General features: G+C 34.2%; 2 protein-coding genes across 5 annotated transcripts in view; one reads left to right on the top strand and one right to left on the bottom strand.

Moving 5' to 3' along the window:
- The window catches only part of LOC125271747 (NACHT, LRR and PYD domains-containing protein 12-like), a 1,137,836-nt gene that overhangs the window by 582,380 nt on the left and 540,898 nt on the right, over positions 1 to 14,558 (top strand). The window lies entirely within an intron of this gene.
- Positions 1 to 14,558, bottom strand: part of pkd1a (polycystic kidney disease 1a) — a 96,848-nt gene that overhangs the window by 19,885 nt on the left and 62,405 nt on the right. For both annotated transcript variants that reach the window (XM_048195966.1, XM_048195965.1), the window contains 15 exons: positions 12,632 to 12,920; positions 12,343 to 12,559; positions 12,108 to 12,267; positions 10,561 to 10,719; positions 10,308 to 10,452; positions 9,052 to 9,762; positions 8,088 to 8,250; positions 7,462 to 7,723; positions 5,528 to 5,723; positions 4,862 to 5,032; positions 4,620 to 4,763; positions 2,923 to 3,130; positions 2,687 to 2,813; positions 2,491 to 2,607; positions 494 to 543 (listed from right to left, as the gene is read on the bottom strand). In XM_048195966.1, the coding sequence (XP_048051923.1) occupies positions 494 to 543; positions 2,491 to 2,607; positions 2,687 to 2,813; positions 2,923 to 3,130; positions 4,620 to 4,763; positions 4,862 to 5,032; positions 5,528 to 5,723; positions 7,462 to 7,723; positions 8,088 to 8,250; positions 9,052 to 9,762; positions 10,308 to 10,452; positions 10,561 to 10,719; positions 12,108 to 12,267; positions 12,343 to 12,559; positions 12,632 to 12,920 (3,119 nt within the window). The remainder of the gene's footprint in view (positions 1 to 493; positions 544 to 2,490; positions 2,608 to 2,686; positions 2,814 to 2,922; positions 3,131 to 4,619; positions 4,764 to 4,861; positions 5,033 to 5,527; positions 5,724 to 7,461; positions 7,724 to 8,087; positions 8,251 to 9,051; positions 9,763 to 10,307; positions 10,453 to 10,560; positions 10,720 to 12,107; positions 12,268 to 12,342; positions 12,560 to 12,631; positions 12,921 to 14,558) is intronic.

Below are 14,558 nucleotides of genomic sequence, written 5' to 3'. Positions count from 1 at the left end.
ATGCCACAAATCATTAGTAAAGATCATGTTCCATGAAAATATTTTGTAAATTGCCTACTGTAAATATATCAAAAATGTATTTATGTGAGTGGATATGCATTGCAAAGGACTTAATTTGGACAACTTTAAAGGTGATTTTCTCAATATTTTGATTTTTTTGCACCCTCAGATTCCAGATTTTCAAATAGTTGAATCTCGGACAAATATTGTCCTATCCTAACGATCGATCCTGACCTTTATGACTGGATTAGTGATCCAGGATCACATATGTCTATATAGTTTTTATTCATTTTTATTTCAGTTTTAGTTTTAGTTATTTAAGTACATTAAGTTAAACTAAATAAAAATGAGAAATGTCGCTAAACTAGCTGAAATAAAAGTTGAAGTTTCTTGATATTTTATTTCAACGTTTACTTTATTTCAAGGTGTCTTTTTAATGAGAGAGTTTTAGTGCGTCTGTAACCATGGCGACCTGATGCGACCTCACACTTACCTCTTAGTGGAAGGAGTGGGCAGGTCAATGTTGGTCTCTTCTGAGTATGTCTGCAAAGAGAGAGAGAGAGAGAGAGAGTTATTCTTCTGCAGGAACACAAGAGCCTCAGGAAGTGAGTTTGCTGCTATATATATATGTATGTATATATATACCAGCTCATACTGATGTACTTCATGACCGGAATTTAAATGGAGCTTCTCGTCTCAGTTTTGTAACTCAAAATTCATCATGTTTTTCATTCTAATAGAAATCAGCCTGAAAATGTGACGTTCGGCGACGTCTGGGACAAACTGAACTGCAGCACATTTAAACGTTATGACTATGAAGACGACAAAAAGCACCTTTCTAGATGCAGACATTCATTTTCTAACTGTTTCATTTAGTTTTCCCTCCCAGAGAGAACTGAAATAAATCAGCTATGACTTTGAAAATCATAATGAGAAGGTGTTTGTGAAGGTTTCTCTGTGAGACTGAACGCATTTCAATTTGCACTTCATGAAAGGTAGGAGAGAAACACATCTGGGTCTCTGTCAGAATAAATAAAATACATATATTGTATTTTTCCTTTGAATAAAAACATAGACCCACATCAAAGTGTCTCTAGCAGAAAGGCTGTTCTGATCCCAGAGTTCACAGTTCAGCTCTTCAAAACTGTTACTGCAGTGAATCTCACAGAGCCGTCAACAACAAGACCATCAGATGTTATTTTAATTGTAAATTATTACATTATTGTTTATATATACATTGTAGTAATTATTGTGCTGGCTTTAACAATAAACAAAATCATTGTGTTTTATTGGGTATCAGTTTTTTAACCTTCACTGATCCAAACTCATCAACTCTGTGATCTATAGAGTATATACTATACAGTACACAGAATACAGACCTATTTTACAATATAGTATTTATATTATTATATACTGTGATATATATACCTTATATTATCAATATTTATGATAAAATACTCACATTTACATGTTATATTTATAATTGATTATTAAAAAGGAAATAAATATATATATTTATTTATTTAACTTGTGTGAATTTATATTAAATAAACTTTATTGAATCTAATCTAATGTGTGTGTGTCTGTGTATATATAAATAAATGTAAATGTACGTATACACACACTTATATTTAATTAATTTAGCAAAAGAGAAATATACATTTTAATTAAGTAAAAAAATAACCAAAAAAATTATAAAAATAAACAAAGCTAACAAACAAATATATGAAATAACAAATATAAAAATACTTAATATTTTTATTAAAAAAATAAATAAAATAAATGTCCAAACATAAAAACACTTCATATAAAATAGTGCTGTCAAATCGATTAAATCGCATCTAACATAAAAGTTTGTAAATACATACATATATACAGTATATATGTATATATACACTAATATATAATTTATATTATATATAAATATAAATATTTTATATATAAATATCATATATTTTTGTTAAATATATACATGCATGTGTGTGTATTTATATATACATAATAAATATACACAGTATACACACATATTATGTAAACACAAACTTTTATTTTGGATGCGATTAATCATTTGACAGCTAGTGAATATAATACATATTTATGTTATGTTAATGTGTGTGTGTGTGTGTGTGTGTGTGTGTATATATATATATATATATATATATATATATATATATATATATATATATATATATATATATATATATATATATATATACACACACACACTTTTATGTTAGATGCGATTAATCGATTTGTCAGCACAAAAAAAAAATCAATTAATTTTAACATATTTAATATTAAATAAATAAATCAAAAAATACTTCTTATAAAAATGTATAAATTATTGACAAAATTAATGTACTAACAAATATACAAATACTTATAAAACAAACAAATAAATAAACAGTTATAGTAATAGTAAGTGTTTTGTTTCTGTTTGTGAACCAGTGGAGATCAGTTATGAACATCTTCAGCCGAATCCCAACGTACCTCTCCAGGAATCCCATTCAACATCAGAAAAGAGCTTCCTGTCAGTGAGTTATCCAGGAAGTCATCGATCTCGAGAGACTCCTGGTCCACCTGAGGGGGGAGCTGCTCCACAGAGACCTAAATAAAGAAGACGCTTTTTAATGTACCACACTGAAGTGGTGAAGTCTTCAGAGAAGATTGAGTGTGCGTGTCTCACCTTACTGCGGCTGAGTCTGAACAGACAGAAGACGAGCAGGTAGACAGGATAGACCAGCAGACAGCTCACAAGCCCCGCCCACACGGTCTCCACATTCACCGACACCAGATTCGACACCGGCGTGGAGCTACGACACACATTCACGCAATTCGTCATAACAAGAGTTTGGAGGAATTATGATTTTTAAATGTTTTTGAGAGAAGTCTCTTGGTGAGCAGAAGTGACAGTTCTTTCACCTGTTGCCGTAGGCGACGGTGCCGTACCACACGGCGTTAGCCAGCATGCAGAGGTGCATGAGCAGAGAGCAGCAGGTCAGCCGCTGCAGCCGCGTAAAGGGGCTCCGCGGAGGTCGTTCCCATAGCGACAGCCACAGGTGGCTCTCACACACCGCCCTCTGCAGCTCCCAGGACAGCAGCCGGGGCCAGCGACGAAGCTCCGCCTCCTCTGCACACAGGAAATGCAGAGGTCAGACAGCAGGAAGTTGTACAAATGTCATGTGTTGTTGTGGTTTTCAGTAGGTTACAGCACAAGTGTGAGGGTCATTTCTCCATCATTCGTGTGTTAATGGAACATGATGCATAAGTAAACATTTGCTGTACTAAGTAGGCAGTTAACAGTAATACTAACTAGTTATCTAACTACCTAACTAACTGTTGGGCGTAACACAGTTCAAATAAAAGTACAAAATAATTACATTATGTTTTATGATTAAAGAGTAGTATTTTTTTCAAGTAATGTTTTTAAATTTATACAATAACATCAAAGTTTGTTTTTCAAATATAAAAAAAAAAAAATCATTCTTTTTTTTTAACCAATAATACAAAGCTAAAAAATAATAAAAAAAAAAATTTACCCTAAAACCCATATGTGATCATTATTTAATTTTAATATTTTATTCTAAAAAAAAAATTAATATGAAATATCATACTATTTTTTATAATTACATATTATTTTCTATATTATAGTATATTAATATAACATAATTGTTTTGTTTTAATTAAATTTCATATATATATATATATATATATATATATATATATATATATATATATATATACACACATACATACATACACAAACACAGTATATATACATAAAATTTTATAAAAAAATAATATAAATAAATAAATACACAGTATATATATATATATGAAATGTGAAATTTAATTTAATATAAATGAATAAATAAAAAAAGAAATAAATATATAAATAATTATATGTTATATATTAATATACATCTATAATATAGAAAATAATATAATGTAAATATAAATTACATATTTATATTTTACATATTACATATGTTAAAATATTAAAATTAAAAAATGATCACATTTTAGAGTAAAAAATAAATTGAAAAATTAATCGATTTCACAGCACTATATATATATATATATATATATATATATATATATATATATATATATTAGTGCAGTCAAATCTATTAATCGTGATTAATCAATCTAAATTATCATCCAAAATTAATTTAGACAAAAACAAGTTGTTTTGCTAATGATATGCATCTAACTGTATCCTGCATTTTATCCTGTGTGTTATAAAGCTTTAGGCTTACTTTCTATTAAAACTAATAATGTAATATAATAGTAATATAACTTGTAATATAAATGTAATATAATTTGTGTTATTTGTCTGTAATTGTTAAATGTGAGCTACTGGATGTTTGAATTTCCCTAAAAGGGATGAATAAAGTATTATTATTATTATTATTATTATTATTATTAGTTTTTATCAGGAGAAATACATTACTTTTAACAGTAATGTTTGCGAACATTACGGGCAAACAGTGAAATTCACTGGATTTAATTTCCATTTCTTAAAACATAAGTTATTCTGGCTCTGAATATTCATGATCTTATGCATCCAGCACCAACCAATCACAATCTGTGTTTTATCTGGGGAGGCGGGACTTTACCTGAGGCTTCCACCTCTATCTCTACCCTGCCGTCCGTTTTCTCATTATCGACCGAGAGCCATTCTTCAACCAGGAAGAAATAACTGCTGCCCGTCTGCAAGTCCTTCACTAGGACATACTGGAGCAGCCATGCAGGAGACAGACCTGAGAGAGACAGAGAGAGAGAGAAGAGACGGGTTTCTTCTCACAGTTCTGCCCCGCTCAACATTGTTTATGCCCGATCTGTGGGTCTGTTTATGTACCTTTGTTGTCGTGCCACACGCGGATCTTGAGCACGCTGCCCAGGCTCGAGTCTGTGGCGATGTGGAAGATGTCCAGGCTGTTTCGAGCGAACGCTCCAACGCTGTCCAGGTGTCTGTGTCCGCTGCGGCTGTCGCTACCGTGGAGGCTGATGCCAACGTGAGCCGTGGTACCTGGAGCGGGTATAAAGACACTGCTGATGTTGATGTGATCAAAGATTGACATCTCAGACTCCAGCCATCTCAATCCAGACATCCGGCAGCGTTTCAGTCAGGGAATACAATGATGGGAATATTCTTTGCTCTAATGCATAAAACTGATCACTTCATTCATCAAGACTGGCAGTCTGTTGTAAACAGTCCAGCCTCAGACTTTACCAGGGTTATTAGTTAACGAAAACCATAAAAACCAAGGCTGTTACTTAAAATCATTTAAACATTAACTTAAATCAAAAGAAGTATTTAATCTAGCTGCCAATGATGCAACATTTCTCATTTTAGTTTAGTATTTCTTAATACTGACTGTTACTCAGCAAAATTTCATGGGCAAAATCCAGATGTTTCAATATGAATCTATGAAACTGAGTTTCACTTGAATGCAAAAGGTTCCCCATGCAGATTTTGCTCAGACTAACCTAGTGATCGTCTGCGAAACGCTCCTAAACTCACCTGCTCCGTAGGCCCAGCCGGTCTTGACCTGGATCTCGTACTTGTACAGACCGTCCTTCCCGCACAGCGGGACCACAGAGGCCCGTCTCAGGTCCATCTGATCCAGTTTCCGCAGTATAGCGCCGGCCACGGCGTAACACAGCAGTCCGATCACACACACCAACACCACCACCAGACTACGAGTAACTGAACGCTCCTGACACGGACGAGATACACAACACTGCATTATCATTACTGACCCTGCAACCAGCTGTTCTCAGAACAGAACACTTAAACTAAACTATAATATAATATAATATAATATAATATAATATAATATAATATAATATAATATAATATAATATAATATAATATAATATAATATAATATAATATAATATAATATAATATAATATAATAAATCAGTTAATATAACTCAAACTATAATATAATATAATATAATATAATATAATATAATATAATATAATATAATATAATATAATATAATATAATAAATCAGTTAATATAACTCAAACTATACTATAATATAATATAATATAATATAATATAATATAATATAATAAATCAGTTAATATAACTCAAACTATAATATAATATAATATAATATAATATAATATAATATAATATAATAAATCAGTTAATATAACTCAAACTATAATATAATATAAACTATTTAAAATTATTAAAATATAACTGAAACTCAATATAATATAATATAATATAATATAATATAATATAATATAATATAATATAATAAATCAGTTAATATAACTCAAACTATATATAATATAATATAATATAATATAATATAATATAATATAATATATATAATATAATATAATATAATATATAATTTAATAAATCAGTTAATATAACTCAAACTATAATATAATATAATATAATATAATATAATATAATATAAACTATTTAAAATTATTAAAATATAACTCAAACTCAATATAATATAATATAATATAATATAATATAAACTATTTAAAATTATTAAAATATAACTCAAACTCAATATAATATAATATAATATAATATATAATAAATCAGTTAATATAACTCAAACTATATATAATATAATATAATATAATATAATATAATATAATATAATATAATATAATATAATATAATATAATATATAATATATAATATAATATAATATAATATAATATAATAAATCAGTTAATATAACTCAAACTATAATATAATATAATATAATATAATATATAATTTAATAAATCAGTTAATATAACTCAAACTATTATATAATATAATATAATATAATATAATATAATATTATATAAACTATTTAAAATTATTAAAATATAACTCAAACTCAATATAATATAATATAATATAATATAATATAATATAATATAATATAATATAATATAATATAATATAATATAATATAATATAAACTATTTAAAATTATTAAAATATAACTCAAACTCAATATAATATAATATAATATAATATATAATAAATCAGTTAAAATTATTAAAATATAACTCTTAAACTTTTTAATATAATATAACATAAACTAGTTAAAATTATTAAAATATAACTCAAACTATAATATAATAATTGATTAAAATAGATTTTGCAAATTTAAATAAATAATACGTAATTTTAATTAATAATATATTTTGTATATATTAAACTTGAGAAAAACAGACTAATCTTTACTACTAATATAACATAAAATACTTTACATTAAAAAAAAATAATATTTACTATATTTTAAACCGTTTTTAAAGAATTCAAAATTATTATTATATTATTAACATTATTACTATTTCTGAACAAAAGGAAGGTTCGTTTAAAAATATTAATTTTAAAATAGTTAAAACTTTTTAAATTATTATTAATATGAATAATATTAAGGAAAAGAAAATGTCTGCTGTGTTCAGTTGTGATACTCACAGGAATGATGAAGGAGACGGCGTCGGGCGGAACGAACAGGCTGGCGGCGAAAGCGGTGAGATGACGCGTACGACACACGGCTCGGCCCACGCTGGTCTCAGGAAGAGGAATCATGCCGTCCGTCCGCCACTGTTTGGCGCTCTCGCTGAAATACTGACATAAAGATGTGAACACAGCCACCTCCAACCGGATCAGATCCGGATCATCCGTGCCGCAGCCCGCGGACACGTTTATGAAGTGGTCACGCGTGGTGTCATATGAACTGATGGAGAAATCAGAATGAAAATGTCTTCAAAAGCTAGTTTGTGTGCATTAGTGCATCACCGCAAATGTTTTTATTTTATTGGCTAAAAATCAAAAATGCAAATGAACAAAATGGATAGAGACTGAAATCTGGCAGCACTCTTTGTGTTTTGTGAAACACTAATCTTCATTAGTGATATTAATGAATGAGTCACTCAGTAAAGAGCTGCTGATGTTCATTTAACAAACAAAAGAGCCGCCCGCATACAAACTCATCATTTAATCTAGATGAATGGCCTTTCATTAACATGCACTTCCATGATTTTTCAGTCAAAAATAGCAGTGAGACACATCAAAAAGCTTTAATTGATGATGTCTCTTACTTTGGAGACAGGAAGAAAGTGTAGTGTCGGTGGTCCAAGTCCCGTCCCCGCGTCATATTGAGCATGATGCGTTTCCTGTCAGTGCTGTTGTATTCGTTGGGCCATTCAGAAGTGTGCAGATAAGCCGTGATCGATGGATCCAATTCCCACTTTTCTGGAGAATCTGAGGATGACGGGATGAATAGAAATAGGTGTTAGAGATACATAAAATCAAGAAAACATTCACAAGAAGGATGAAATTCCCTTATTTCTACTCCTGTGAGGATAAATAAAGTTGATTTTTACAATGTTGGTTGTCACAAATTACTAAACACTGACCATGTGCTGTACTAACTAGGGACTGAACCAATTACTCGACTGGTCCGTTAGTTCAGCCAAAATAAAGTGTACAGAGGGTTTTCAAGGCATCTGCTGAAAGTATTAAAAATCATTTTCGGTAACTGAAATAAAGCTAAAATAAAATGATTAATTAATTATAATAAAAAGATTACATTAGAAATATTAAAAACCTAATAAAAATGACAAAAACATAACAAAATGACTAAAACTTAAACTAAAATTAAAATATAAAAATAAAAGCCCATTCAAAATTTTAAAAACACTATAATAACACAAATACATAAATAATCCTAAAATAGCAGCTAACATGAAATTATTTATGATGATTTTATTCTAGCACTAGTTTTTAATAGAAAGAAAAAACAAAACGGCAATTTTGTGGAAGTGTTAAGCATAGATGCATCATCTTTATTAAAAGTATTTATAAAGATTATTATTCCTTACATATTTAGTAATATTTTCAGACAGTTTCTTAAGCATGATGACCATTAAAGTCAATTATTTAATTTCAGAAACAACATGTTGTCTTTATAATATCACACCTATATATATTTCTCATACAGTATAAATGTTTTTTTGAGTTTTTTTTATTCTCAGTGGCTCCCCCTTGTGTTGGCCATCTTACCGTCTAGTACAGTGAAGTTGAGTTGGACGTAGATTCCCGCCTGTCTGTTGGCGTTCCCCGTACTCACTCTCACAATGACCGAACTGCAGCGACTGACATTCTCGGCTCCCGCCGGCGGCAAGATGGCCTCCAATCTGTTAGCGTCCAGCCCAGCCACGCTTCCATTATTAACGGCAACCGTTATGGCTTGGCTCTCATCCAGATCTGAGATGGGAATCTGTGTGCCGTTCACCGTGCGGAACTCCATGGACGCCACCTCCGTAGACACGGTGTAATTGGTGACGTAATTGAACGGGAATGGATTTGGCTCCACTTGGAACAGCAGCTGCACGATGCCGTCCTCGCTGTTGGCTCCTTGCGCCAGCGTGCCCCCTGCTGCCCGTTCCAGACTGGCGTTGAAAGCTCGCGGGATGGAGAAATGGCGGCACGCGTCGCTCTCGCCGTAGCAGAGCAGGCTCTGTGGGTCGGCGCGCTTGCCAGCGGCTCCGATCTCGGTCCCGCTGAGGATCAGGGGCTCCTCGTTGAGGACGCGGCCAAGCATGAGGATCCTCATGAGGACGGAGGACAGGGTGTAGGCTTTAGCGGCCACTCGCAGCGGGTGATGCTGCTGCTCCTGTAAGAGGAACGGAGGATGCTGGGATATGCTGCCGTGGTCCTCGTCCTCCGGCGGCGGAGAGGAAGCAGCCTGGCTCACCTGGTGGATCAGGTCACCTGACAGGAGAAATGAGTGGCAGTTTGATTTACTGAGCGGCTGAATATTAGAACTAGAATTAATTTGGCTGCCAATTCAATAAAAAAATAAAAAATAAATAGAAAATTATATTAATTGCAATTAATCACACTACTGAGAAAAGCCCCAAAATAAAGATAAATCAAAGACAAGGCAGATGAGAAAAGAAAATAATATAATATAATATAATATAATATAATATAATATAATATAATATAATATAATATAATATAATATAATATAATATAATATAATTTTGTTAAATATATATATGCATGTGTGTATATAAACAATAAAATAAAAAAAAATAAAAAGGTTTAGGGTTTAATTAATCTGTTCATTTGACAGCAGTTTGATTTGTAGATTTAGTTCAGATAAGCTTTAATGAGAGAAATGAAAAAAATTGCAATGTGTAAATAAGTAAACAGCTTGTTCCCTCTGGGGTTGTTTGTTTGTGAGTGTGTGTTAGCATAACAGCCATGAAATGGAAGATTCTGTTTGCTATCTCACTGCGAGCGTGTCTTACCCATGATATTGAGGATGTTGTCTGCTATCTCAGTCGGAGTGACTGTGCCCTGTTTAGTGTCTGTCTGCAGGATCTCTAACATCGACTCTAGTTTGTCCAGAGTGCTGTTCTGACACTCTTCACACACAAACTCTCGACTCACATCCTAAAAACACACACATACAAAGACGTTGTTAACTTTTTTTCTCCTCAGTTCCTCTGAACAGTGACATTGAACTGGTTCAGGATACAGGCTGAGGGCATGACGTCTCACCGTGCACTGCGCGAGCGCCGCTGATGTCTGCTGGATGTCACTGACGGTGGTGAGGTCCAGTGACGTCAGCGCTCTGGTGATGTTTCCTCTGATGCTGACTCGATACTGACGCTCTACCTTAGATACGCGCTCACGTCTGCGGGACACACCCTGCTCATACTGGCACACACACAGAAACAGATATTAGATAATGAGTGGATGGAGAAAGCCATGACGGACGGATTGATAGACAGATAGGGAGACAGATAAACGGGTAGAACAATAGACAGACACAACAGACGGACAGACAGACAGATAGATAGACAGACAGACAGACGGATGGACGGACAGACAGATGAACAGACAGACAGACAGACAGTTGATAGACAGACAGACAGATGGACGGACGGACAGAGAGTTGATAGACAGACGGACAGACAGACACAGACAGACGGACAGTTGATCGACAGACAGAGACGAACAGACAAACAGATAGACAGACAGACAGTTGACAAATAGATAGATAGATAGATAGATAGATAGATAGATAGATAGATAGATAGATAGATAGATAGATAGATAGATAGATAGATAGATAGATAAATAAACAGACAGACAGACGGACAGTTGATCAACAGACAGAGACGAACAGACAAACAGATAGACAGACAGACAGTTGACAAATAGATAGATAGATAGATAGATAGATAGATAGATAGATAGATAGATAGATAGATAGATAGATAGATAGATAGATAAACAGACAGACGGACAGTTGATCAACAGACAGAGACGAACAGACAAACAGATAGACAGACAGACAGACAGACAGTTGATCGACAGACAGTCAGACAGTTGATCGACAGACAGACAGACAGACAGACAGGCGAACAGACAGACAGACCGACGGACAGACAGACAGTTCATAGACAGACGGACAGACAGACAGACAGGCAGTTCATAGACAGACAGACAGATGGACGGACGGACAGACAGTTCATAAACAGACAGACGGACAGACGACAGTTCATAGACAGACGGACGGACAGACGACAGTTCATAAACAGACAGACGGACAGACGACAGTTCATAGACAGACGGACGGACAGACAAACGGATGGACAGACGGACAGACAGTTCATGGACAGACAGACAGACGGACGGACGGACAGACAATTCATAGACAGACAGACAGACCGACGGACGGACGGACAGACAGACAGTTCATAGACAGACAGACAGACAGAGAGTTCATAGACAGACAGACAGGCAGGCAGGAAGAGAGGCAGACGGACAGATGGACGGACGGACAGACAATTCATAGACAGACAGACAGACAGACGGACGGACGGACAGACAATTCATAGACAGACAGACAGACCGACGGACGGACGGACAGACAGACAGTTCATAGACAGACAGACAGACAGACAGAGAGTTCATAGACAGACAGACAGGCAGGCAGGAAGAGAGGCAGACGGACAGATGAACAGACAGACAGACAGACAGTTGAGATGAATTGATGGATAAATGGAAGTTGACAGAGAATGCATGAAAGGGCGCCTCACCTCATTGAGGACAGTGATGAGGGCGAGTGAGAGCTCTCGTACTCTCTGGGAATCTCCCTGTCGGAGCAGCTCTCTCAGGGTGGAATCAGTCAGATTGCTCAGCCAGTGAGGAAGAGAGCTGAAGTTGACAGGAACCGCTGGCAGCACCACCTCCAACGACCTGATGCACACAAATTACAAATGATTCACAAAGCTGGTCGGGATAGAAAAGTCTTTGTGCCAAACCGTTACTTACTTGTTGAGGGCCATGACTGACGCCCCCTGGTGGTCCTCCACTATGACTGATGCAGACACTCTGTACTGGGTCGAGCTGAAGCCGGGCGGCAGGAAGGCTGAATGTTCTGGACTCGTGCCTTTATACACACAGAACTCATCGCAGTACAGCTTGTTGCAGCGCACCACCAGTAGATTATAGACCAGCTGAGACTCCGTCTCATCCAAATCAGCGTAACCTGAAAATAAGATGTGATTGTTCAAACCTAATTCTCAGAATCTTACATAAAGTCATTGTTCTCCTGCCGCACCTGAGCACTTGAAGTGCACTCTCTCCAGCAGCGTGTGCACCTGAGGCCCGTCCCCATCCGCCCACAGAGAACACGCCCCTCCGGCTGGCGGCAGGTTGGGGTGGAGCTCAATGTAGGCCACGCCCTCCCGGTCCATACTGTCATCGGTCACATGGAGGCTGAATATGTAGGAGTCTCCGTCCCGGAGGATGCCCTGTCTCAGGACCAAGTGCATGCTGTCGCTGCCCGTGGTGGTGGTGTTCAGATCCAGCACCAGCGTCTCATTACGGCGGTTCATAGCCGTCCACCGCTAGCAGCAACAACAGACATGCGGGACATGTCAGTGGTATTTCCATGTCATATACTGACATACTTAAGCATTTCATTATAAAATTAGCATTTACTTTTTATTATTAAAGTGAATAATTTGATTAAAATAATTTAAACACATTAATTATATTAATTTAATATTTTACTTTATTAAGGTTAAGAAACATTATTTGAATACGTTTACATTATAAATTAAAATTAAATGTATACAGATTATACAGAATACTTTATATATATATATATATATATATATATATATATATATATATATATATATTTATATTATTAATGGCATAAAAATGATCAATTATTATTTTAAATGCCTATATAGTTTTATGTAGCTACAAAAATTGTTATATTTAAAAGAATAAGAAATGTATATAATAATTTAAATTGATTTAAAAATATATATATTTTAGCTACATTTTTTATTTTAATTTTATGAATTGAATAATTAACTTTAACAACAATATAAATATTTTTTGAATACATTTACATCATTCATTAAAAATGAAATGCATTATATAAACGTGTAATAACACTTTACATTATCTAACTTAAATATTTTTATTTCAAATTCCTTTGTAGCTTCAAGCAGGTTTTTCAGTAACCTTGCAGCGACCTCCATCAGCATCAATCCAAATCAGCACTCATCTCAGACCCTGAGTGTTTGAACCACTAGATAAGCGTCCCTGAAATTTACCATAATATTTACTGACTCCGGCTCATGTGAACCAGACCAAGGGGAAGGAGTGTTTGACTGCCTGGTCACAAAGTAAATGTCTGTGCGTGTTTAACGAGGTCTGGCATGTCGTTAACGTCTAATGCGGTGGAACCCATCACATCATAACGATGACATCACCCTGTACGCCCACTCAGGTTTCCCCTCCCTCTGGTTCCCATAACCATAACATCACTCCAGTCTCAGTCTAAACATTATCAGAAAGCAGGATGGAAAAAAGCAGGAGGAATGCCCGTGAAAAAGAGAAACGTTCTCGCTCCCATTTTAGAATGACATCATGCTGCTATCTCGCCATGTAAATCTCTCTTCAATAAATTATGACGGCATGTTTCCTCTAATAAATAAGGCACGAGTGACTCACAAAATCCAAATATGCCATTCCCAACATTCAGATTCTATGAGGATAATGTTATTCCTAGGGAAAAATGATATCATCGCATTCAAAAAGCTAAAAGATAACGGTTAAAATTACAGCTTGGTTTTAATCGCGGTTTCGGTATGGTTCAGTATGTGCTATGCTCAGGGAACTTTTCAGGTTATTTAGGTATCTAAAAGTAGTTTTCAGGTACAGAAATTGAATAAAGTATTCAAATGTAAAATAACATATAATCTTTACTGTATAAATTAAGTAAAGATTAATCATTATTAAAGTTACCAAAGCTATTCAGTCAAGAGCAGTGAGTGATTTCCTTGTCTTTTGTTGTGTGATTAACATTAAAAACACAGACAGCAGGAATATTAGGCTGCTGTCACTTTAAGACATAATGCACGGATCCAATACACTGACACTGATACACAGGATACTCTCCAAGACGGGCATGTTGACATAATTTTTGTGTGAATTTGTCTGTTCAAGCGCACTGTCCGTTGAAAGAG

The sequence above is a fragment of the Megalobrama amblycephala genome, linkage group LG7 (genome assembly GCF_018812025.1).
Source record: "Megalobrama amblycephala isolate DHTTF-2021 linkage group LG7, ASM1881202v1, whole genome shotgun sequence".
Classification (NCBI taxonomy): Eukaryota; Metazoa; Chordata; class Actinopteri; order Cypriniformes; family Xenocyprididae; genus Megalobrama; species Megalobrama amblycephala.
This window is presented reverse-complemented; position numbering and strand designations above follow the sequence as displayed.